This window comes from Lepidochelys kempii, chromosome 5 (genome assembly GCF_965140265.1).
Source record: "Lepidochelys kempii isolate rLepKem1 chromosome 5, rLepKem1.hap2, whole genome shotgun sequence".
In the NCBI taxonomy this organism is placed as follows: Eukaryota; Metazoa; Chordata; order Testudines; family Cheloniidae; genus Lepidochelys; species Lepidochelys kempii.
Genome location: NC_133260.1, coordinates 51,417,904 through 51,444,154, shown reverse-complemented (window position 1 = coordinate 51,444,154; position 26,251 = coordinate 51,417,904). Strand labels below are relative to the sequence as shown.

Here is a 26,251-nt window from a genome sequence, read left to right as displayed (position 1 = left end):
TGTAACAGAAAGTAAGTAATCTAATTATCTCAACATGCTAGTCAGTGGCTCCACATTTTGTCAAAACCAACAGATTAAAACAAAGCTAGTATTTATAACAAACCAAAAAAGGGGTAGCAAAGGGAACTTTGCCCAAAACACTAAACTAAACTAAAAAGGGAACTTTGCCCAAAACACTTGTTCTTATTTCAGCTTTCCAGAAAAATTCTACGTTGGGCCAAGAAACTGAAATTTAACATGCTTCAAATTGAACCAATTTGGTTATGTTAAAGAGAGGGTAAAACCAGCAACCACCTGAACTACAGAGATTACGGTCTACCCAAAAATCTTGCCAGCAATAGTTATCACCATTCAACTGAAAAAGTTGTTGTCCCTTCTGGGCATGCACTCTAAATAGTTTTAACCCTGCAAGATATAGTTTGGATAAAATGGATAAAAAGTCATAATGGATAAAAGTCCAGTGTTAGGTGTTGTTACAGAGGACAAAAGATTTAATTATGATCAAGACCAAGTATGACCTTGCCTTACTAGAGAATGCTCATACTCTTAAGTAGTTTGTAGTCTCCAGCTTGTTTACATTTCTCTAAAAATGTGCAGGTGAGCTGTTTGCAATAAATCATATATCAAGGCAGCATGCTGTAGCAAGCAATTAAATTTGGATCATGTGACATTACTGCTGCAACAGCCTGAAGAGCAAAATTTTATGATCACTTACAAACCCAAGTCTCCTAGATGTCAGCAGAGCCAGTCACCAGATCATTGCCTAAAGCTTTCTTACTGGAAAAAGCTGATTAATATTAACTACTTATTTTAAATGAATAAGCTGAAGTTATATTAGTATATTTCAATATCAATAACTAATCTGAAAGGCACAACTTAATACTATTCTAATAGAGCATTTCATTGTGTGAATAGACTGAAGTCTAATGTTCACTTCACACCTAAATTAAACCGTTACAACATTTTTCGCTAAAAGACAAATAGTTCAACTTCAAAATTGTGAGGGTAACTTCACACTCATCTGAAGTATAATTAGGAGGGTAAGGAAAATTATGTAAAACACTGTTTACTCACAACAAGTAAATTCATGATTGTGTGTCCTATCTCCCCAAAGAGAGGCTTTCGGTATCTGATGCTTGTTACAGGAGTTGGGTAGGCTTTCAGAGGAAGAAAAGAACACTGTTACACATAAAGATCAAACAAAATAATCTAACACAATTAAAATGTGACTTTTTAAAAAAAAAAAAAAATCAAATGCAGCCTTTCATTCTTTACCTTATGTAAAATGACAGACTTCAGCATTCATTGCAGGGAAATAGCATCAGAAAACAGACCATGTCTGTGCTTACTCTGATTCAGCAGCACAAGATGCCTGCATAGCTAATGCGAAAGAACAGCAGCCCCTAAAAGCAGGAAGAGTGCCACAGAAGAATTGCATTGCGGTGGCAACAGCCAGACTGTAAACTGGAGTGAATTCAATTCCCCACTTAGACTGTGAGAAAGGTGGTCAATAAGTTTCCACACGTTTGAGAGCAATTAAATGCCCAACTAATTATCAGTGGGATTTGTGTACTTGGCTCCTTCTACCCCATTTTGAACATCCAGAAGCCATATTTTCATGGAATAATTGACATGGAAATTTTTTTCCCCTTATGGAGAAACTTGATTACTAATGACTGATATGGAACTGAGGAATTTAATCCATAATGTATTAGACACTACTATTAGGTTTACATTAATAAGATCATAAAGCTCTGTTTTCAAAACACTTCACAAATATTAAATCTGATCATTCAAAAAGGATTCAATATACTATTGTACATATCCACAATCTAAGCTCTTTTGTCAGCACACTCAGATTCCGTGTCATAGGCTGGTTTAGCAAAGTTTATGTTTCTCCTGAAACAAAATTTGAAGAATCAATATTTTATGGTCAAATCCTACCATTTACACACATCTACCCAGACTAAGTTGATAGTGTTTCAAGAGGTGTCCAGCAGCACAGAATTTGAACCACAGTGTTTACAAAGTTTTTTTTGTTTTGTTTTTGTTTTGTTTTAAACAAACAGGTTTGATGTACAAAGTACAAATTTAAGGCCCAAGCCTTTGAAGAATCACACTTGTATTTAATTTTTGAAGGCAACAGCATTCACAGTGCATAAAGTTAAACATGTGCATACATCTTTACAGGATTGGGCCATAACATGCATACTTCGTGTTAAAACTCACCCCCGTATTCTGCTCCCAATCCCAACATTAAGCGAATTGGAAAAACCTTTGCCCATGGTATTTCCAGTTTTTGAATGAGAATGCCACAAAGGAAAGGATTATTTGGTAACAGGAGATTGTCAAGTTTTTGAAAAGTTGGTGCAACAAACAGAAATCCTCCATGATCCTTGCTACCAAGGAAGCTTTCAGTAAAGGTAAAATTTTCCAAGTTTCCTATGTATTTTCCTGGAGAGAGAGAAAGAGAGGGGGGAGAGAGGGAGAGGGAGAGTTAAAATCTTCACCATAAAAACCAAACATGTTAAATACGCATTCTTATACATGTTGGTACGTGGAAGAAATCCACCCATTACTATGTGAACACTATCTCCCTTGTGCATTTTTAAAGTAACAGAGTGCATATTGCAGCTTTTCAGGATAACAGGATACAGACCTTTATAGTTTTGTACAGTTCATTATTGAAGTACGTGCACATTAAAAAATTGCCGTTTTTAGAAGCCAAATGTGCTAAAAATATTGTCTCAGACTTTTGGTGCTATTGACATGGTATTGCATTTTATTCTATCACTATAAAGTCAATAGAACCCAGTTTCAAAACACTTCCTTCAACTCAGACAGATCTTTTTAATAAAACTAATTTACAAAACAATTAACACTTAACAAAAATTCTGTTGGGCAAGTCTATTTACATACAATTAGTTAACTTTTGCAAATTAAGCTCTAATACAGGAAAACATTTAAGCGGGTGCTTAACTCTATTCAGTATAGCACTTGTCTTCTAGAACCAGGGCTCAAAGGATTTACACCTATGACCCATCATACCAAAGTATTAGAGTAAAAAAAAAGAGGTGAAGACAAAAATGCAATGAGGCAGTTTATAGGAGAACTAATACGAAAAAAAGGACGCATTCCTCAACAAAATCCCCTGCATCACTTTGACAGAATCTGAGGAAATAGTTATGAGCACTGAGAACTTTCAAACAAAATTAGTAGGAACCCTCTAAGAATGCAACACCATTTATTTCCTGGTTTGTGTTAAAGTCAACAATAAGACACTAATCTTAAAGCTACAAGTTAAAACTCCATACCTTTCACTGCATCCTTATATATGTCAACAAACAATGTGAAGATTTCTTTAGGAACAGCATCTTCATTTGGCAAACATAGCAACATAATGATAATTTCTGCCTGACCCAAGCCATGTAATCCATTTGTTGAGAAGTACCAGCACTTTTCTGAAGAATCTTAGTGATAAGAAAAAAATTTTTTTTTTAATTCATCTACATGATACTCAGTCTTGGAATCAAAGATACCAGAAATTGGAATTAATAATCTGTGGTCCTCTGTCCCTTTACTCCTACCACTGCAATATTGCTGTCTACAATGTTTTTCTTTTTAAAACTGAAATTTCAGAAAGCACTGGATAACCCACAGCACAGGAGAGAGACTAACTCTCATAGGGACACTCTTCTCAGGCCATATTGTCTGGAGACCCAGGGGGAAGCACCATAAATGAGAAACACTGGAGCAGACAGTTCATTAAATGGGCATCAAGAAAAATCTGACAGGATACAGGTTCTGAACGACCTAACTGAATCAAGGTGCTGATTAAAGAAAGTTTTAATTGCAAAGGCAAACTTTACTATGGAACCCCAGGCACAGGCTTGTATCTTTGAGCGAAACAAGTAATACTCCTTCATTTATCATATCCTCTTGCATAAACAAGTATGTTGCATGTTTGCAGCACATGCAGGTGCCACACTTATGTCTGTTTAAGTGACTAATGAAAAGGCATCAAGAACTCAGTCATTTTAATAACAAAGGCCAGAAGGGACTATTGTGATCATCTAGTCTGACCTCCTGTGTAACACAGGCCATAGAACTTCCCCAAAATAATTCCTAGAGCATCTCTCTTAGACAAACATCCAATCTGGATTTAAAAATAGTCAGTGATAAAGAATCCACCACAACCCTTGGTAAGTTGTTCCAATGGTTTATTACCCTTACTGTTAAAAATTGCCTTACTTCCAGTCTGAATTTGTCTAGCTTCAACTTCCAGCCGTTGGATCATGTTATATCTTCTTATGCTAGACTGGAAAGCCCATATTATTAAAAATTTGTTCTGTACATAGGTATTTACAGTCTGTATTTTAAGTCACCCGTGAACTTTCTCTTTGTTAAGCTAAATATATGGAGCTCCTCAAGAGTCACTGTAAGGCATGCTTTCTAATCCCTTAATCATTCTTGTGGCTCTTCTCTGATCCCTCTCCAAGTTATCATTGTTCTTGAATTGTGGACACTGGAACTGAGCAGTATTCCAGCAACAGTTACACCAGCTCCAAATACAGATGTAAAATAACCTCTCCACTCCTATTCAAGACACCCAGGTTCACATTAGCTCTTTTGGCCACAGCACCACACTAGACGCTCATGTTCAGCTGACTATCCATCACAACTCCCAAATCTTTTAAACAGATATCTGAAGTTGCTGTAAAATGAACAGAAGTATTCTTTGATTGTTTACACAGCAGGGTCTCTAGAGCTTTATATTCAAACCTACAGATAAAAGAATCCCTATTAGACAGCACCTTACACAAATAAAGCATGAAATCTGTGTACAGTATGCATCAAAAATGCAGCACGCACTTCTGGGAAAAAACATTCTTATAAGAGTATTCTTATTCCTTCCTAATGAAAGATATTATGGTGAATACAGCCCTGCACTTGTCCTACAACCAAGGTAGGCACATAAATAAATTACAAAAGGGGTTAAAAGTTGCTTAAAAGCACACTGAAAAAATTACTTGAAAAACCTTAAATTTACAGATTGGATAAAATAAGGCAGCATATATCTCAAGTGTGAAAATGTTTTAATTTTATCTGCTCAGCCACCAAGATTAGTGAATTAAGAGTTTACATATTTCAAACATAATGAACCATGGAACATATGTAAATAAAGGGAAACAGTGTACATTACCTACTTACAAGATACTAACTTGACATTCACAAGGAGGTTTGCATTTAGGATAAATGTTAATGGATTAGGGCCTCCTTCTGCAAGAAGCAAGGTGACCTGCTGATGAGATGGGTGTTCTTCCACCAGAGGATCTAAATAAGATAACATGTGGATTAATTCCATATACCACCCAATATCCATTTCTTCTCTAACACATTACAAACTACAATGTATGAAATATGGTACTTGACACTTCCATCTTTCTACTTAAGTAAACTGCTAAAAACACATTCTCTTGAACCTAAGGCAGACATACAGCAGCCAATGAATAGCGACATCACTTTTGTTTAAAGATGACTAGACCATATCACATAAGCAAAGACAGCAGTATGTTCTGAAGTCACGTATAACATACAGCACCCAGGAACATGAAGATTAAACTCAATAAGTTTATGGAGGAGATGGTATGATGGGATAACATGATTTTGGCAATGAACTGAAATTTAAATATTCATGGTAAATAGGCCCAATGGCCTGTGATGGGATGTTAGATGGGGTGGGATCTGAGTTACTACAGAGAATTCTTTCCTGGATATCTGGCTGGTGAATCTTGCCCATATGCTCAGGGTTCAGCTGATCACCATATTTAGGGAGGATAAGGAATTTTCCTTCAGGGCAGATTGGAAGAGGCCCTGGAGTTTTTTTGCCTTCCTCTGTAACATGGGGCACAGGTCACTTGCTGGAGGATTCTCTGCTCCTTGAAGTCTTTAAACCATGATCTGAGGACTTCAATAGCTCAGACATAGGTCAGAGGTTTATCGCAGGAGTGGGTGGGTAAGATTCTGTGGCCTGCCTTGTGCAAGAGGTCAGACTAGATGATCATAATGGTCCCTTCTGACCTTAATATCTATGAATCTATGAAACATATTGGTATCTTGCCAGGAGCTTCAGGGCCACAATTAGCTTGCTAAATGTAGGCCTGGCTTGACATGAGTGATTAAACATGGGTGAAGCCTCATTTCTTGGGAGATAGGATTAGAGAGGTAAATGGATCAGCAGTCTGGAAACAGAATGTCTGTACTAGCTAAGATAAGGGGCAACATCCAGGAAACCATTTATGGACAAGATAACAATGGATAAGATAAGCCTGGAACATAAGGTGAGATAGAGTAAGTCATGCATGAACCTTAGAGACTAACCAATTTATTTGAGCATAAGCTTTCGTGAGCTACAGCTCACTTCATCGGATGCATACTGTGGGAAGTGTAGAAGATCTTTTTATATACACACAAAGCATGAAAAAAATACCTCCTCCCACCCCTCTCCTGCTGCTAATAGCTTAGTGGGTTTGTGTGTGGGGGGAGGTGGGGGGGGGTAAGAAAACCTGGATTTGTGCTGGAAATGGCCCACCTTGATTATCATACACATTGTAAGGAGAGTGATCACTTTAGATAAGCTATTACCAGCAGGAGAGTGGGGTGGGAGGAGGTATTGTTTCATGGTCTCTGTGTATATAATGTCTTCTGCAATTTCCACAGTATGCATCCGATGAAGTGAGCTGTAGCTCACGAAAGCTTATGCTCAAATAAATTGGTTAGTCTCTAAGGTACAAGTACACCTTTTCTTTTTGCGAATACAGACTGTCATAAATATAAAGGGAAGGGCAAACCCCTTTGAAATCCCTCCTGGCCAGGGGAAAGCTCCTCTCACCTGTAAAGGGTTAAGAAGCTAAAGGTAACCTCGCTGGCACCTGACCAAAATGACCAATGAGGAGACAAGATACTTTCAAAAGCTGGGAGGAGGGAGAGAAACAAAGGGTCTGTGTGTCTGTCTTTATACTGTTTTCTGCCGGGGATAGACCAGGAATGGAGTCTTAGAACTTTTAGTAAGTAATCTAGCTAGGCATGTGTTAGATTATGATTTCTTTAAATGGCTGAGAAAAGAATTGTGCTGAATAGAATAACCAATTCTGTCTGTGTATCTTTTTTGTAACTTAAGGTTTTGCCTAGAGGGGTTCTCTATGTTTTTGAATCTAATTACCCTGTAAGATATCTACCATCCTGATTTTACAGGGGGGATTTCTTCATTTCTATTTACTTCTATTTTTATTAAAAGTCTTCTTGTAAGAAAACTGAATGCTTTTTCATTGTTCTCAGATCCAAGGGTTTGGGTCTGTGGTCACCTATGCAAATTGGTGAGGTTTTTTATCCAACATTTCCCAGGAAAGGGGGGGTGCAAGTGTTGGGAGGATTGTTCATTGTTCTTAAGATCCAAGGGTCTGGGTCTGTAGTCACCTAGGCAAATTGGTGAGGCTTTTTACCAAACCTTGTCCAGAAAGTGGGGTGCAAGGTTTTGGGAAGTATTTTGGGGGGAAAGACGCGTCCAAACAGCTCTTCCCCAGTAACCAGGATTAGTTTGGTGGTGGTAGCGGCCAATCCAAGGACGATGGGTGGAATATTTTGTACCTTGGGGAAGTTTTGACCTAAGCTGGTAAAGATAAGCTCAGGAGGTTTTTCATGCAGGTCCCCACATCTGTACCCTAGAGTTCAGACTGGGGGAGGAACCTTGACACAGACTAACACGGCTGTTACTCTGAAGCCTGTCATGCATGAACCGTGCATGCTATACAGGGATTGGCTTGGTCCAATCCAAAAATATGTAATGTAAATGTAACGTGTAAATAATTATATTATATAAAGGAAGAGGTCTGCTGTGTAACTTTGGATGCATGGTATACCCTATACCCACTCCCTATGCTTGAGTCCCATCATATCAGGGTAACTTTGCTGTGTGCCAAATAAAGGAACCTGCATAATGAGACTAGAGTTCAACTGAGAGTGGAAGAGTTCTTGCTAAATAGTACTAAAACTCCTCAACACCACATGTGGTCTGCAGCTTATATGCAGTAGTATACTTCACATGCAAACATACTTGGGCTCAAATACTAATGGATACCATTGTGGTTATGCTCATGTTTTTTTTCATAACATACAAGTTCATATAAATGCAAGTTCAGATACCAAGCTGGATCTAAAATAATGTGCATTTCAAAACAATGTTAATTTGGCTTCTGCAATGTCACAGTGGATACACAAAGGTTCATATAATTTTACAAAGCTTACTTCCAGTAAATATTAGTATTCCCCAGTCCAAAATTTTACCTTTTCCTTTTTCTCCAGTTGCAAGTAAGAGAGGTGGCAGTCCATCATCATCAGGAATAAGGCTAAACTCTTTGCTAACACAGTTTTCAATACCACATAGCATTCTGTAGTCTGAAGGACTAACAGGTGAATCATCATTAGTTTGGTTCACTGTTCCAAGGCTAGGAGACTTCTCAACTTTTGTAATAAAAGGTAATCCATCAGCAGCTGGAATTAGAGAGTCAAGACTATGCAACATCTCAGTTTGCACTGCAGTGGGCAACTGATCATCATCTGGAGCAACATGTAAGGAACAATGGAATTTCTCAGTTCCTGCAGAAACTGGAGTTTCATCCTTTGGTTTTGTATCAGTTACACAGATGTCATCTGCCGGACTTGCAACCTATGAGAAACAAAATAGACTGTTGATTAGATTTGTTATTCACTGTCCCTGAACAACACTAGTATTCTCCTGTATTAGTGTTTCAAATGTAAAAGCAGCCAGCAAAGAGAATATACAGTCATAGACCATTTTAGGGGATATTTTCCTAAAACAGAAAGCAAGCCACATCTCTGAAAATTACAATACTTTTGCATCTTTAATACATATTGGTCTCTGTTACGGAACAGGTAAATATGTCTGAGTCTAAAATAATTAGTATAATATTTAGTCTGATATTTACCTGTTCTATAGTAATTAATACCTAAAAATGGAGCATCTACTATTTTAGAGTATGACACAGTCAGTAGACACAACACAATCAAGGATTACATTACTAGCCACGTAGACTGTGAACAACTGGGCAGAGTTACCAGTATGACTTTATTTTGCAAGGCTCTTGAATACTGTAATTTGCCATAATTTGGACCTGAAGTATCTGCAGACAGTTATCTTCACATGATTTACTAATAGCAGCTTACTCCAGCATTTAATAGTAATGCTCACTCCTACTCTAAGTGTCACATCTATGTTGACCCCTCAGTGAATTATGTAAAGCTGACAGGGTGTGGCGATACAAAGCAGCACAAAAAGGATCTCAGTTTTTCCCATATGACTAAAGGAAAACCAAAATCCCACACCATCAGCCCAGGCATTCCCTCCTCCCTTCTTTTTCCATTTCATTGATGCAGCTCTCCTGGAATTGACAGTTTCTCAGTGTGCACTGGGTTGTGACAGAAGTGCCATTTGTTTTAAGCACGGGTACCAGGAATGCGCACATAGAAAATAATTTTTTGGTGTTCAGTTTTTTAAGGGCTTGTTTTTTTGTGAGCAGATGAGGATAACTGGCTTCCCTACATTTTAAATTTGCAAATTTATACAATAAGTTGTATCCCTCTCCCGCCATCTCTCCTGCTCTCTTGCTTTCTTGAACTATAAGATCTTTGGAAAAGACCACATCTTTGTAAAACAGTTGGCTCAATGGGACACAACAACTTCAATGCAAGTAATAAAAACATCTTTTTAATTAAAAAGAAAAAAAGCGTTGGTATGATAAGGCAGGGCAGGAAGGGAGAGAAAGGTGCTAGACTTTCCCACTCCCAGCAGGAACAATCAAGAGACTGTCTTCCTCCCTATGCCAGCACCATACAAAATACAACCACCCCTACCTCCAAAAAAACACCCTCACCTTTCTATTCAGTTTGAACATTGAAAAGACAGATTATTTTCAATTCTGACATGGTGCACCAGGGCATTAAGCAACTCCTGGCAGAACCAGGTTAGTTTTTAAAGACAGAAGCAATTTTTTATCTGATCATTTAAAAGAAAAAATAAAATGGGAACTTTTACTGTTAACATGTTAATAAAGACAGACTTCAGAACTTTAAGATAGAAACACTCATAGCCAAAACCAATTACCTTAATGCTATGCAGAAGAACTGGAGTCATAACATTTTCTACATAACATTTAACTACATAATTTTAAAGTTTCAGTGGAGACACAGTACACTGCACATACTCTTATCCACATGGTTTGTTTAAATGGGGTTTCGTGTACAACTTCAACATAAAAACTGAACAGCTACCCAACGTCTTTCCAGAAAGCAGGGTGGATAAAAAAAAAGTTGAATCATTTTTTTAAATTAATCAGATTTTTTATTTAACCTGGATTTTTATTGTTATTCAATTATAATAATTTATTTTAAAAAATAAACCTGTTTAAGATTAAAGCTCAATTTAATAAAAAAAACATATGTTAGACTAGGGCTGTCAAGTGATTTTAAAAAATAAATCAGTTACTGTTAAACTATAATAGAATTCCATTTATTTAAATATTTGTGCATGTTTTCTACATTTTCAAATACATTGATTTCAATTACAACACAGAATACAAACTGTACAGTGCCCACTTTATATTTATTTTGATTACAAATTTGTGCTGTAAAAAACAAAAATAGTATTTTTCATTTCACCTCATACAAGTACTGTAATGCAATCTCTATCATGAAAGTTGAACTTACAAATGTAGAATTATGTAAAAAAAAAACCTGCATTCAAAAATAAAATAATGTAAAAAACTTTAGGGCCGACAAGTCCAGTAAGTCTTACTTCTTGCTCAGCCAGTGACTCATACAAACTTGTTTGTCTACATTTGCAGGAGATAATGCTGCCCGCTTCTTGTTTACAGTGTCACCTGAAAGTGAGAACAAGCATTCGCATGGTACTGTTGTAGCCCATGTCGCAAGATATTTACATGCCAGATGCGCTAAAGATTCACATGTCCCTTCATGTATCAACCACCATTCCAGAGGACACGCATCCACGTTGATGATGGGTTCTGCTCAATAACGATCCAAAGCAGTGCAGACCAACGCATGTTCACTTTCATCATCTGTGTCAGATACCACCAGCAGAAGGTTGATTTTTTTTTGGTAGTTTGCTTTCTGTAGTTTCTGTATCAGAGTGTTGCTCTTTTCAGACTTCTGAAAGCATGCTCCACATCTCGTCCCTCTGAGATTTTGGAAAGCACTTGCGATTCTTAAACTTTGGGTCGAGTGCTGTAGCTATCTTTAGAAATCTCACATTGGTACCTTCTTTGTACTTTGTCAAATCTGCAGTGAAAGTGTTCTTAAAACGAACTACGTGCTGGGTCATCAGAGACTGCTATAACATGAAATACATGGCAGAATGCAGGTAAAACAGCAGGAGACATATTATTCTCCCCCAAGGAGTTCAGTCAAAATTTAAATTAATGCATTTTTTTTAACAAGTGTCATCAGCATAGAAGCATGTCCTCTGAATGGTGGCTGAAGCATAAAGGGGCATACGAATCTTTAGTATATCTGACACGTAAATATCTTGCAATGCCGTCTAGAAAAGCACCATGCGAATGCCTGTTCTCAATTTCAGGTGACGTAAATAAGCCAGCAGCTTTACCTTCCGTAAATGTAAACGAACTTGTTAGTCTTAGGGCATGGCTACACTTGCGAGTTACAGCACAATAAAGGAGCCCCGGGCGCACTAGCTCACTACCCGTCCACACCGGCAAGGCACGGAGAGCTCTCTGACTCTGTGGCTACAGAGCTGCTGGTACTCCAACTCAGCGAGTGGAATAACACTTGCTGCGCCCCCGCTGGAGCGCCGCAGCGCCAGTGTGGACGAGGTGTTGCATTACTGCACTCTGATCTACTCCAGAAACGTCCCATAATCCCCTTAAGTCAAGTGGCCACTCTTGTCATTGTTTTTGAATCGCTGCAGGAATGCGGATATGCCCTTTGAAAGCTCCGTTTCTGACAGCCAGCTGCTTATCTGCTCCAAGACAAAGCAAGCCATTCGCGTGGAATGCTGTGGGGGGGGGGGGGATTTGCGGGGGGTCTGCTGCTGTCTGAACTTACAAGACAGCATGCTGACATGCTCTCAGCCCCCCCAAACCCCACTCTCTCTCCCCCACATACACACAACACACTCCCTGTCACACTCCACCCCACCCGTCCCATTTGAAAAGCACATTGCAGTCACTTGCATGCTGGGATAGCTACCACAATGCACTGCTGTCTGTGGCCACTGCAAGAGCTGCTAATGTGGCCATGCCAGTGTGCTTGAAGCTATCAGCGTGGACAGACTGCAGCGCTTTCCCTACTGTGCTCTCCAAAGGCTGGTTTAACTCAAAGCGCTCTACATCTGCAAGTGTAGCCATGCCCTTAACGATTGGCTGAATAAGAGGTCGGACTGAGTAGACTTGCAGGCTCTAAAATTTTACATTTTTTTTTTTACATAACTGCACTCAAAAATAAAACAACCTACCTTTGTAAGTAGCACTTTCACGATAAAAAGATTGCATTATGGTATTTGTATGAGGTGAATTGAAAAATACTATTTCTCTTGTTTATTGTTTCTACAGTGCAACTATTTGTAATAATAATGTAATGCAACACAGAATACAAAGTGTTGTAACTGAAATTAATATATTTGAAAATGGAGAAAAACATCTAAAAATATTTAATACATTTCAATGGGCATTCTATTGTCTAACAGTGCAATTAAAACTGCTATTAATTTTTTTGAGTTAATCGAGAGTTAACTGCGATTAAATCAACAGCCCTAGTTAAGACCTAAATTTATTATAATCTCTTAAACATTAAATAAAAAGTAAGTATGTTGAATCCATGAGCCTCTATCAATAACACTGGCTTTTCTATACAGAGAAAGCAGCAGGGAAAAACTAACTTTTGAGGCCAAGCTTTATAAATATAGCCCAGTATGTAATATACTACCTTTAGAGCCTGATCCTGTGTGGGACCCAGGGGCTGGCAAAGTCATCACAAGTGCTGGGACCCAACCTCTGACTCCAGGAATCATCGTCATGTATCTCATCAGGATCATCCACTGAGTTAGGCCTAGTGTCATACTCCTATTTTATAGTTTCTCCCTACCTGAGCTCTGATTGGCTCAGTTCTCAAATTATGAATATTTATGACTGTACCCACCATGGAAACTTACTCTCCAGCTCATGGAAAAACACTGATCTGCCCAGTAACTAACTGACCTTGCTTCTGAGCACTTCAAGCAAATGGCCTTGCTCTGTCTTCTTGCATGCATACACAAACAGAAATCCCCCTCAGTCTCTAAACAAACAAAATACTGCAATGCAAAAGGCATGCAGATTACATAAGCAGAAATCTTGTATTGTTGTTAGTTCTTTTGTTTTTCTGAGGGTTTGGGTAGTTATTTAACAAAGGAGAAGGAGTAAGGTGTGCAACCAGAAAGGAGCAACACTAGTATAAAAGCAAGAAACTGTGAGAAGAAGAGACGTTCTTTGAAGTGTAGCCTTTAGTGTTTACACACCTGGGAACTGGAGGAAAAACCTGTTATGGCTGCATATTGTAAAAAAGACTATTTGGGAATATTTTCAAGAAATTCAGGAACCTCTGGTCTGGATAAAAAAGGAACATGTGCCAAATGTAAACAGTGCAACAAAGAGATTCAAGGCCTGGTTAACAGAATGAAACACTATGAAAAATACGCCTCAGAAGGCAATGACTTCGAAGATGACAATGTGGACATGTCTGAGCAATATGTATCGACTGGTTAGTCAACTTATTTTGATACCATTCTTATGGACTCCCTACAATGTCTTAATATGCTAGTAAATGAAAACTTAGATTATTGTCATAAATTTGTGTTTTGGGTAGATTACTTAGTTACAAATTTCAAAGTGTCTGTTCAAAATGTAATTGGTTTATTAGTTTGTTATGGGAGTATTTATCAATTAAATTTTTACTATTACTGCTGGACTTCTGGAATGATTTCTTTATTGCTCAATGTAATCAGACATTCAAGGTGAGGATCTCCTGTTTAAAAGTAAATCTGATGTATAACGATGGATGTTCATATATGTAAACATCCATCATCTGCAATATCTGCTGGTACCACCAGCAGTGCTGCAACTAAACATATGTCAAACAGTAAATTACCTGTTAATAAAAGAAACATTTTCTTCATTATCATCAACCATGGACAAATTCAGCACCAACAAATTCCAGCAAGGCTCTAGATTGTTCGGTTCATTTATGCAACAAATTCTCCTTTCATCTTGTTCAGAACAAGCGTTTCACTGACATGGCTCAGCCATTATGACCAGACTACACTCCACCTAGCAGGACAGACATTGTTGCTGGGGATGTTGCTGGATATAGTGTAGGAGAAGGAAATTGATCAGTGTGCAGAAAACATCGAGAGGAAATTCATTGATCTGAGTCTTGATGGATGGAGCAATATAAACAGTGATCCAGTAATGTGTGCTTGTGGAACAAAAGAAGATGGCATTGCCTATTTTACAGAAACAATTGATACATCAGGAAGTGCCCATACAACAGACTATTTAAAAGAAAGAGCTGTAAAAGCTGGAACAAACTGACCACGAATTAAAGTGTCAAGAGCATAGCTTTGTCACAGACAATGCTTCAAATATAGCAAAGATGAGAAGAAATCTAGAAGAAGATGATGAAGAAAACCTGAAATATATATATGTATGGGAGCTGTGTTCATTTAATGGATCTTCTAGCCAAAGACTTAAGTACAACTCCAGGAATGAAGGAAAATGTTGAAACCGCAAGATACTTCCATAACAACGCACTTTGCTTCAGCTTTACTGAATAGAGCTGAAGGATCCAAACTAATTCTCCCTCAAGATGTATGATGGAATTCAGTGGTTGACTCTTTTGAGCTATTTATTAAGCACTAGACTATTCTGATAAATTGTAAAGGAATTTGTGACAAAATAGATGGAACTATCACAACGAAAGCAGTCAACTTCAGACTAAAGCAAAATGTAGACGATATGCTGAATATACTAAATCTATTACCATAGCCTTGGACAATCGGCAGAAAGATTGCTACTGCATTACTGATGCTGTTGAAATTTGGAAAGAACTTCAAAAGATATTGCAGAAAGCAATACCCAAAGACAAAGTTAAACTGCAGGTAGTGAAGAAACGGATTTATTCCACCTCATTTTCTTGCCAATATTTTCAACCCAAAGTCTTAGAGTAGGTGCCTAACCCCTTAAGGAGATGCTGCTATGGCCTGGGTATCTTATAATCAGGCATCAATCATACCTACCATGATACGTTTCAGGGCTGGAGGTGAACCATTCGAGCAGACATGTTTGCTGATGATGTTTTTAAAGAAGTCACACCACAGAACTGATGGAAGTCAATGAGCACCTGGAACCAGAGTTTGCTGAAGTGCTAAACCAGCTTTTGACAGAAGTAGGAATAGAAAGAATCTTTTTCATTTGGACTAATTCATTCAATGTTGAGAAATCTACTGAGAGTTGAAAAAGCAGGAAAACTTGTGTCTCAACCTACGAATAAAAATGAGGAAGGAAGGGATAAGATTTACTAGTTTTAAAAATCTGAAGGACAACTAAGTAACTTAGGAGGTTGCTGTCTCATTGTCAAGGGACGTAGGCAGATAGGAACTTAAGCTCCAGTCAGTCACTTTCAAATTGGCATATTTGAAAATTTTCCCAGGCTGACCTGAAATAATCAGTTTAATTCACTGACTATAGTTATTCCCTCTATTCCTTTAATGAATCATTTAATTGTAAAATATGAAACTTGTTTTGACAAGAGAAGTTTATGTATCTAAAACATTTAAGGTTGTTTTGTATTATAAGTTTTATATGCTATTTTGTGTTTAATTAAATTCCAGTTACCATCCTAATGCAGCTTGACATGAATAATGAGCAAAAAGTCACTTATCTAAATAAGCAACATATCATCCACGATGTTCTCACACACTAAAAATGTACCATTAAAAATAATTGAAAACGTTAAACTATATAATTGCTTAAATAAATGTATATAGTTACAATGTAACTTCCAAGGTAGCAAAAAAGATGTAACAAATTTAGTGTAAAGGTTCTATTTAGTTGTAATAGAACCATTAAAACATGTTGAATCAACCAGTGAGAATGTATCTTTCTTTAGAAAATAACTGAAGTACAAATGAAAAAGTTGATTAAAATTGATGAAATCCAACTGGCCTGAAAGGAGTCAAAGCCACATAACACTGCATTTATGAGGGTGTGTCATAAATGTAAAGGGAAGGGTAAACCCCTTTAAAATCCCTCCTGGCCAGAGGAAAAATCCTCTCACCTGTAAAGGGTTAAGAAGCTAAACGTAACCTCGCTGGCACCTGACCAAAATGACCAATGAGGAGACAAGTTACTTTCAAAAGCTGGGAGGAGGGAGAGAAACAAAGGGTCTGTGTCTGTTGGTATGCTGCTTTTGCTGGGGATAGACCACGAATGGAGTCTTAGAACTTTTAGTAAGTAATCTAGCTAGGTATGTGTTAGATTATGATTTCTTTAAATGGCTGAGAAAAGAATTGTGCTGAATACAATGACTATTTCTGTCTGTGTGTCTTTTTTGTAACTTAAGGTTTTGCCTACAGGAATTCTCTATGTTTTGAATCTAATTACCCTGTAAGGTACCTACCATCCTGATTTTACAGGGGTGATTCCTTTACTCCTATTTACTTCTATTTCTATTAAAAGTCTTCTTGTAAGAAAACTGAATGCTTTTTCATTGTTCTCAGATCCAAGGGTTTGGGTCTGTGGTCACCTATGCAAATTGGTGAGGATTTTTACCAAACCTTTCCCAGGAAGTGGGGTGCAAGGGTTGGGAGGATTTTGGGGGGAAAGACGTGTCCAAACTACGTTTCCCAGTAAACCCAGTTAGAGTTTGGTGGTGGCAGTGGTTATTCCAAGGACAAAGGATAAAATTAATTTGTACCTTGGGGAAGTTTTAACCTAAGCTGGTAAAAGTAAGCTTAGGAGGTTTTCATGCAGGTCCCCACATCTGTACCCTAGAGTTCAGAGTGGGGGAGGAACCTTGACAGGGTGTCATCTTAAACGGGCAAACAAAGCTGTTTAAAGACAATCAACTTTTTATCTATAAAAATCATGAATCAGTGTATACTTTTGAGAATATACCATATGCACCTCTGGTAAGTCAGGGCTTGCTGGACTCAGCTCTTGCGAAGACTTCTTGACTCCAGAAGATAGTTTTGTTGTGTCTGCAACTTCACCATTAGGCAAAATACCATCTGCAAACCAGACTCTCCTCTGTTCTCTGGCACACAGCCCTAAAATGGGTTAAAAAAAGAATACTAACTTGGTATTACCACAGTTTTCCAACAGCAAAAGCGTCTGTATAAATTTTCAGGCTTTTTTCCAAATTAAGATTTTACATTAAGCATGTTGGATTTAGTATGAACCATAATTATAGTTCAGAGATTTTTGGAGTGCAAGTGATGCATCTTTCTACATATATTTCTTCAAAACATGGGAATTTTCTGATTTAAAAGTAGTAAAAGTTACTGGAACTAAGCAGTCACCGTACACACAAAACTGGTATTCTCTGCAATCAGTCAAGCAGAACTGTGGGCAAAGATATTCCCACACCAGCAGCAGAAGTAACCAAGCTATACTTAATGCATCAATTCCTAATTAGTTAAAACAGGCTGCTATTTACTTAATCAATTACCTCTCATGTTGGATCATATTAAAGAAGTTCTGTATTAAAATCACAAATGAGTTTGATTCCCCATAGTTTAAATTCCAGGGTATTACTAATTAAGAGGTCTCTTGGTTTTTGGTACTGTTTCTCTCCCTCTGTGTGAAACTTGCAAGCTGCTAATTGTGTTAGTACATCCTAAGACAGAGTCTGTTCTCAAAGCAATACTTTGTAACAACAGAAACAGCACAGAGACTCCCCGCCCTTTTGTTGTAGTTATCTCGCTTTATTAACAATCGTGATTAAAATAGAGGATGTATGTGGATGGATGCTTGGTGTGGATAATAACTGAATGATCAGGGAGGTGCCAGCCTAAGAATCCAGTGTCCATCGGCCGAAGAAGGTGTCAAGTGGAAACAAATATAGGACCCCCGGAGGGCAGACTGGAATCCACCCAACAGCCTCAAGGATGGGAGAACTGAACAACACGGAGCAGTCAGGAATGTACCATCTGCTGATTGATTCAGGAACAGCATGATGAAGCAATTCCCATAGACTGGCATAGGAATAGTTTTTAGAGTCCATTTTTATAGGAATTTGATAACTTTGGGGTCTGATTCTGCAAACCAACTTCCAGGAGTGTCAGACGTATATCTGACAAGGCCCTACTCCCTCCTCATGTCCAGGCGACCTGGCCAGTGGCTTGGCATGAAGACCTCTAAGGCTGGTAAGTATGGTAACAACTTTGCAGGACGTGTGTGTGTGTGTGAATAAATATTAAATTGAATGGAATGTTATAGCTATAACTAACTGCTTACTATGATTCTTTCTTTCTGTATTCAGAATAAATGTGGCATTTTGCCTTTTCCCCTTTTAAGAAGATCCTGCTGGTTTTTATTTTATTGGTATACCACTGGAGTAATACAAGGATGGCAACATACCACGGATACAAGACAATAGTTTATCAACAAAACAATTCATATAACTTACCACTTTTTGTTTTAAAGACACTCTAAGTACATCTAATCTTTTATCAGTGACATTTTTGTAGTAAGCAGAAAAAATTCAGAAGTGTAGTTGACATAAATGAGATGAAAATGTGCTTTATCCATTATCACTTCTCGCCAGAGAATGTTGTCACCCAGCTACTTGCTTTGTTTCAGTATTATTTATCTTCCTGTAGCACCTAGAGGCCCCATCTGAGATCACAGTCCCTTGTACTATACATTGGACACAGTAAGAGACAGTCCCTACCCTGAAAAGCTTACAACCAAACTAGACAAGATAGGGGTAATATACTTCCTTTAGCTATTTAACAGATGAAGAACTAAGACAAAGAAATTGAGTGACTCACCCAAGCTCACACAGGGAACCTGACTCCAAGTCCAGTATCTTAACCCTAATACCATCTTTTTTCTCAACCCATAGCCTTTTCTGAATGGCTACACTGATCGACTAAATAAATCTAGCCATTCTGCAAAAGCATCTATTCTGTGTATGTGTTGAAAGAGTATATGCTGAATAACTTAGAAAATTTAGATAACAGATTTAAATAATTTTGAGTTGCACTTACCATCAGCACCTGGTTGTTTAAGTACAGAGATAGGTAACAAAAGAGAAGATGAAGGAGAATTAGGTGTGCCAACTGTCTGGGCTTCCTGCAAAGGTGGAACAGTAGAACAATATTCAGAGGAGACACTGGAATTAGGGATAGTACCAGTTGGACTCATCATCCTTTCAAATGCCTGTGCTAAAAGGAAAAATAATGCACTTAGTGTATAAGATCGTGCCATTTATTAAATGTTTACAGCTGCCTCAAATTTTAAGTTAAATATTCCTGTCTATTTTTCTTCAAAATGTAGAAATGGACACTCGTACAGCCTTTTGCTTCAGCAATGAGCATACAACAAACCATGTAATTCCTGCAACCACACATGCCTCATTTACAACAAAAACAATGAGGAGTCTTTGCGGCACCTTAGAGACTAACAAATGTATTTGGGCATAAGCTTTTGTGGGCACTACAAAAAGTAATTTTCCCTGTGTTGATATTCACCCCTTCTTGTCAACTGTTGGGAATGGGCCACATCCACCCTGACTGAATTGGCCTCGTAAGCATTGACCCTCCCTGCCCCCACTTGGTAAGGCAACTCCCATATTTTCATGTGCTGTATATTTATACCTGCCAACTGTATTTTTCACTCCATGCATCTGATGAAGTGGGTTATAGCCCATGAAAGCTTATGCCCAAATAAATTTGTTAGTCTGTAAGGTGCCACAAGGACTCTTCGTTGTTTTTGCCGATACAGACTAACACAGCTATCCCTCTGAAACCTATCATTTACAAAAGTAATCAAATGGAGAAGGATATTCACAGAGACTGTAAAAAAACAGACTAACAATTTCCCAACTTAAGTAATGATGCTATGTTCTTCTGTCTATTAATCACAAGTCACGCTAGCTTGATTTCATGCTCAGTTGTGACAATATTTGTGAAGTACTGACAAATCCCATATTCTCCATATTGGGAAAGGTAAAGAAGGGTCTATGGTGGAGTTTCAATACCAATCACATTTAGGTGCTTAACTCTTCTATTTACAGGCAGGAGAATATTACAAGTAAAAACAAGCTTTAACTGGGATAATCAAAAAGGAAGAAATCAATCAGATTTATGATAAAAAATCATGGTAAATAAAACAGGAATGCACTCCTTCTTTTATCTTTGTTAAATGTTTCAATACAAGAAATTAGGGTTTCAGTTTGTCACTCTTGTTCCCCATACTAATAATGTCACATCTTCACACAATTTAACCTTCCTCAAAAAAGACTGCACAATCTTGCAAAGCCCATTTATATGAACATTTATGACACAAGTGGAGGCATAATAGAGTGGACTAGGCGACACAGTCTTGGAAACAATCTGAGGAAGCCTTCTTCAGGTAAACATAGGTTGAAAATGTCGCTTGCCTCAACACACACAGTCTTGGGAAAGGAATTACATGCAGTATTTTTGCAATTTAGACTCCATACCAACCAACCAACCAGCAGCACTCTAGCTGCATTAGAAACCCTATGCCTTTCCATCAAGTATATGCATAATTACGGTGGCTGTGGCAGAGAATGAAGATGGAAGATTGAAGTCACTTTAATTAATCACTAAAATTAGCCAAGCAAATTTTAATCAACATTTCAATCACTATCTTAGAAAGGAAATGCTTCCTCCTGGGTGCACAGATTCATCCTTCAGTCCTAAAACAACAATTTTACTTAACTTTTCTCCTTTGAGGAAAAGTAGCAATTACAAGTAAATAAAACCATGATCACAACTTTTTACCTTTATTAATAGATTTGTAACAGCCAATACAGACTCTTGCTTCCTTTTCAGTGTACTGCAGCTTGCACTTCCGATTGCAACAGACACCACAGAACACCTGGGTCAGAACAAAAGCTAATTTAAACATTTTACATGGAGATGGTAGTGCCACCTACAGTTAAGATTGCCTGACACTTCTCATTACAAGACTATTTTTACTTACTTGTATAATTACCAAGCTAACCATCTGAGCTGAAATTTTCCATGCTGGGTGTCTGCCTCATGGTGCAGACATCTCTCAAAATGCGGGCGGGAGGGGGGGTTGCCCTCATAAATACATTTCCAAAACCATTTCTCATTGAGAAGCTCTACACCCTCATGTTTTGGAGCAGGAATATGAAGTTTAGGAGGGATTGCCTTTATGTCCAGGATGCACTTTTTGCTGTTCCCATGGAAATGCACCTAAGTTTGGCCAAATTACAAGCCTTTGAAGGAAAGATTTTAGGTCTCATGAAGGTGGCCACTCCTTAAATGGGGAAAAATGCATTTACTATGACCATAAGAAACCTAGAAAGTGTAGGATGAGAAAAAATGGGTTTGACCTTAATGTAACTTCTGAGCAGATATTACTGCCATGTGGAACTTCAGAGACGTTAAGGATAACCCCACCCCAAGACTTAAAGGTGCAGAAGACACTGTCAGACAGCAGAGTTCCCAGCCTAAGACTGAGCAAACCTTTTATTCAGTGGCCTAGATAGTAAACCCACTTGCATTTTTTTCTTTAGGTCACATGTTAGACTGAAGTCCTCCTGTATTGTAAGAAGATGGTCTGAGCCCTTAGAGGACAGGAACTTCATTATCCAGCAGGTTATCTTCCATACTGCTAGGGGAAGTGCATCTACGTTGAGTGGCAGAATCCCTTCCCTTAATATTGACACACAGGCAGCAAGCAAAGATATTCTCTGGCCATCTGCAGAAGACCTGGATACCAGTGCTGACAAGGTCACAAAGTTGGCTCAATTGAACCTGATCTTCCTTTTGATCCTGGGCATCAGGGGAATGGAATAGAAAACATATAGAAGAAGATGTTGGCTATAGCCCAGCAGAAATGCATCCGAGAAAGAGCTTTTGTCTGTGTGCTCTTGTGTAATACACTTTGGTGCTCTGTCCCAACTCAGAGAAATCTATTATTGAGTGACCCTATTCACAAAATGCTGCAATAGCCACCACTAGTTTCAAGAGCCACTTGTGTTCATGGTTGATCCTAAATCCTCTTGCCAAGCAAGTGTGCCTTCACATTCACTTTCCCAGCAAGAACAACAGGTGGATTTGGTTCTGGATATACTACATTTACAGTTTTCTTGCCTCTGCAGATAGGAGCTGAGAACGTGCTCCTCCCTGCTTGTTGATTTAACACATGCCCATGGTGTTGTCAAGCACCTGTACTACACATAGCTGCAGGAATGGACAAAAGGCTTTAATAGCCCATTACACTACCCTGAGCTCCATTACTCTGATATGGTGTCTGGACTCCAGGTGTTCCTTAGATCATGTATTTTGATACACAACCCAGCCCAGACTGGAAGCATCCAAGGTGACCGTGATGACAGGAAAAGGGAGAGCAAAGGGCTTCCCCTGAAGATTTTGTCCCTGTTTTCCACACAAACTGTTGGGAGCATTGGAGAAGGGATGGTCAATTTCGTCTGTACATTTAGTGAATAATAACCCACTACCCATGTTCAGATGAGCAAAGGCATAGGTCGATGAGGAATCAAGCCCACTAGTCTACAGAACTGCTTGGTTTGTACCAGTTTTTCCCTGGGACCCGTCAGGGGTTCTTGAATTATGAAAAGTGCTGTAGTAAAAAATCTATGTCCTTCAGCTAGTCTGGGACACATCCTGTCTTCTCTTTGATACAGGTGGGAATAAGAAAGGAGAGAATCAGATATCCTTGGCTGGACTGAGAAGGCCAGAGCTGATAGGCAGAGCAAGCTTTTCCCTGGTCTGCATCTGTAATATGTCAAACGGGGAATCAGATGTCCCTGGTGAAACTGTTTGCAACTTGAGAGCATTTGCCTAGCTCCCCAAGAGTTCCTGAAACTGTCCATTTATCATGAGGGGAAATGGATGAAGCACCAATCTGTATGTTTCACCAAAGGAGTCTCATCACATTCCTCAGATATAGGCAGCTCTTCCAGAAGCTGTGAGGGGTGCAGGGTTAGTATTGGTGTCAGCAAGGAAGGGTGAATCAGTGCCAGGTGAATAGACAGCTGTGAGAGGATCAATGCCAGCACACAGGTCAGTACCGGAGTTGGTCATGGTGCTGCCTAAGTTCCTCATGTGGCCCTACATATAGAACTCAAGAGGGCCCTGCATGAGATGTTTCCATGATATCTGGATCTGAGGCAAGGGCAAATGTGCAGAGTATCAAGGTCAAGACAGCGGACCTTAAAGGTTCATTTCCAAAAGGGCTGAAAGTCTTTGAGATGGTACCAGATAGAGACCAGAGAATTTGATACAGGAACAGAGTCAGGTTGCAGAAAAGCATGTGGTAGATGGTGGGGAGGGGGTCTAGTATTCTCGATGGTGGACCCCCACTCAGGTCTACAGAGATCAAAGGGGCTACCAGCATCCAGATCAGTGAAGGGTCCAAGTTAGTTGATGACAATACACTGGCTCGAGAGGAACTTAAATAGATTACAGCTGTGCCATATGAGAGTTTCCAAGGCCTTCGTATGTCAGGAAATATGAAGAATAGCGCTTGTTCACTTCTGCTTTTACCGTCTTGTAGTGAGATTCTGTGACTCCTTTCTTTAACCCCAACAGGCATCTGCATGCACTTACTGTGCCAAGACAGAGGTATCAGTGTTGGAGGAAAGGTGTGGCACTGGGCCCAAGGGCAATGGTGTCAGAAGTGGGCACCAAGATGGGCGCTTCCTACATCACCACAAACATACTTCTTATAGCTCTTACAAGGCTCTTGGCCCAATGTGGGCCCAGTAAAGGCTCTGAAGGCTCCAGGGACAAGTCAGGCTATGTACACTGAGCTTTTCTATGCCACTCTTAATTAAAAGAAATTGGTAAATTAGACTAAGACCCAGCTTGACTGGATGAAAGCAGGTTCCATTCATTTTCTGCAGTAACAGTGAAGCAACTGCGAACTGTGAAGTAACAGTGAAGCAATCTACATCACTCCCATACAAGATCTCACATACCACAGAAGGGGTCAAAGGATATGGCTTTTCAAGATGCTTTTTCAGCTCAACACCAGGGACCATCTACATCCCACATCTGAGAATGCACAGGGGCACCTCAGGGTCTCAGTTTGCACATGCTCAGTAGAGACTTGTTAAGAGTTTGGAAGCTAAGTTTTCTGAAAATGCCAACTGTACTGGACATGCTCTAGCCCAGGGCTGCAAGAGCTAAGCAAGACATTAGCCTGGAACACCAACTGCAGGTAATGTAGCAACAGGCACAGAAACTAAGAGCAAGAAGACTAATTCTCCTGTGCTCTCAGGCAATGTGGATGAAGAAACAGCTGACTCCCATGCAGAAGAGACCAGAGACAAGCACAGATGGGGGAGAGGGAGTAGATTCGCATAACTAGCTATGGGGAAGGAGAAAGACTGGAATTGGCTGGGCAAGGAAACTGGGATGGGACTCTGATGGGGAGCACTGAGGAAAAAAGACAAACTAGCTAGGCAAGGGGAATGGTATGAGGTATGCGGGGGAGACTACTTAGACATGAGTAGGATGGAAGGGACAGACACAGAATGGGTCAGGCTTGGGGTAAAGACCAGAGGTAGGAGAATCTGTGACCGCTAGAGAACACAGTCCTCCAGAACTTCAAATGGAACCCAACATTCCCAAATCTCAACATACTTCTGTCATCAGCAAAACAGCTGTGAAACCTACCACCAAAATGAGTGTTCATCCTCTTTTAGTGTCTGGTTCACATACCAGATAACACTCTGTTACCATGAGCCCAAGTGGCAGATGTCTGTGCTGTGGATCTAAAAGTTCCAACCCTGTTACTCAACCCTGTGTTGTCAATATAAATCTATGAAATAACTTTTTTTTTCAAATTTCCTTTTAAAGAAGCTACAAACAAAATTATACATAAAAAGATGTGAAAAAATTAAGTTTGTAATGTCAAGTACTCAAAAGTTAGGCAATGTCAAAATTAATACTGCCCACAAACTCACACAGTCCCCCTACGAGTATGCATTATGATACAATCGCCATTACATAATCACATACTTTTTTTGTTTTTTAAACAGGACTCCTGTCTCAGTCACAGCACAAGGTAGAACTGCTCAGAGGATGAAACAGGGTTGCATTATGAAGGAGGTGTGTGTAATACCCTTGTGTCATTTGCTACAGAATTTAGAAGGTATGTAGTGAATAAGGCTGGGGACAGCAGCAAGAGAAAAGGTGGTCTCACGGTTAAGGCAGTTGAATGATCCTCTGGAAAACCGGATTCTCTCTCTGCCTCGGCCATAGAGTTTCCATGTGATTCTGGACAACTTGTTAAATCCAACTTCTCACAGGTGGTCACTAACTAAGCACCTGGGGTAGGATATGCAGAAGTGCTAAACACTCCGCTTTAAAGAGAATCTATGGGAGATGTGCTTTGAACATGCAAAATGGTAAAAATAACATGTTAAGTGCTTCAAAAAAAAAATCAGGCGCTAGGCATCTCAAAGCAGTCACCCAAAATCAGTGTACACTGTTGACCTTAATCTCTGTGCCACAGCTTCCTCTGTGTGTAAAACAGGAATAATACTGTCACCTGACTGGAGCGAGGTGAAAATAAAACGTATTCCTATTTGTGAAGCACTCCGATAATGATGGAGTACCACAGAAAAGCCTATGAGGAAGTTAATTATGTATTCAGAGCAGGCTTTAAATGATGTGCAGTAAATAAGGTATGGGGCCACACACTGAATCAGGATAAAATAAAACACTAAATAGCAGCTTGCTGCTCATTAAGCACTATTCATCTTCTGCATTGAATGAGGCAGGGGTCCTTAGTAAAAAATAGTATGTGATCATATAATTAAAGTCTAAGACTATTGTAACGTATATGCACTAAGGCTCAAATTAATGCTGCACAGGTTTAGACTAAGCTCCTCGGGGCAGGGATCTTTTGTT

At 39.1% G+C, this 26,251-nt stretch overlaps 1 protein-coding gene across 4 annotated transcripts in view; it reads right to left on the bottom strand.

Annotated features, from left to right (window-relative positions):
- Positions 1-26,251, bottom strand: part of ZFYVE16 (zinc finger FYVE-type containing 16) — a 55,209-nt gene that overhangs the window by 9,499 nt on the left and 19,459 nt on the right. For all 4 annotated transcript variants that reach the window (XM_073344357.1, XM_073344358.1, XM_073344355.1 and 1 more), the window contains 8 exons: positions 21,119-21,215; positions 19,358-19,534; positions 17,271-17,413; positions 8,344-8,725; positions 5,212-5,334; positions 3,315-3,470; positions 2,230-2,454; positions 1,075-1,157 (listed from right to left, as the gene is read on the bottom strand). In XM_073344357.1, coding sequence (XP_073200458.1) covers positions 1,075-1,157; positions 2,230-2,454; positions 3,315-3,470; positions 5,212-5,334; positions 8,344-8,725; positions 17,271-17,413; positions 19,358-19,534; positions 21,119-21,215 — 1,386 coding nt within the window. The remainder of the gene's footprint in view (positions 1-1,074; positions 1,158-2,229; positions 2,455-3,314; positions 3,471-5,211; positions 5,335-8,343; positions 8,726-17,270; positions 17,414-19,357; positions 19,535-21,118; positions 21,216-26,251) is intronic.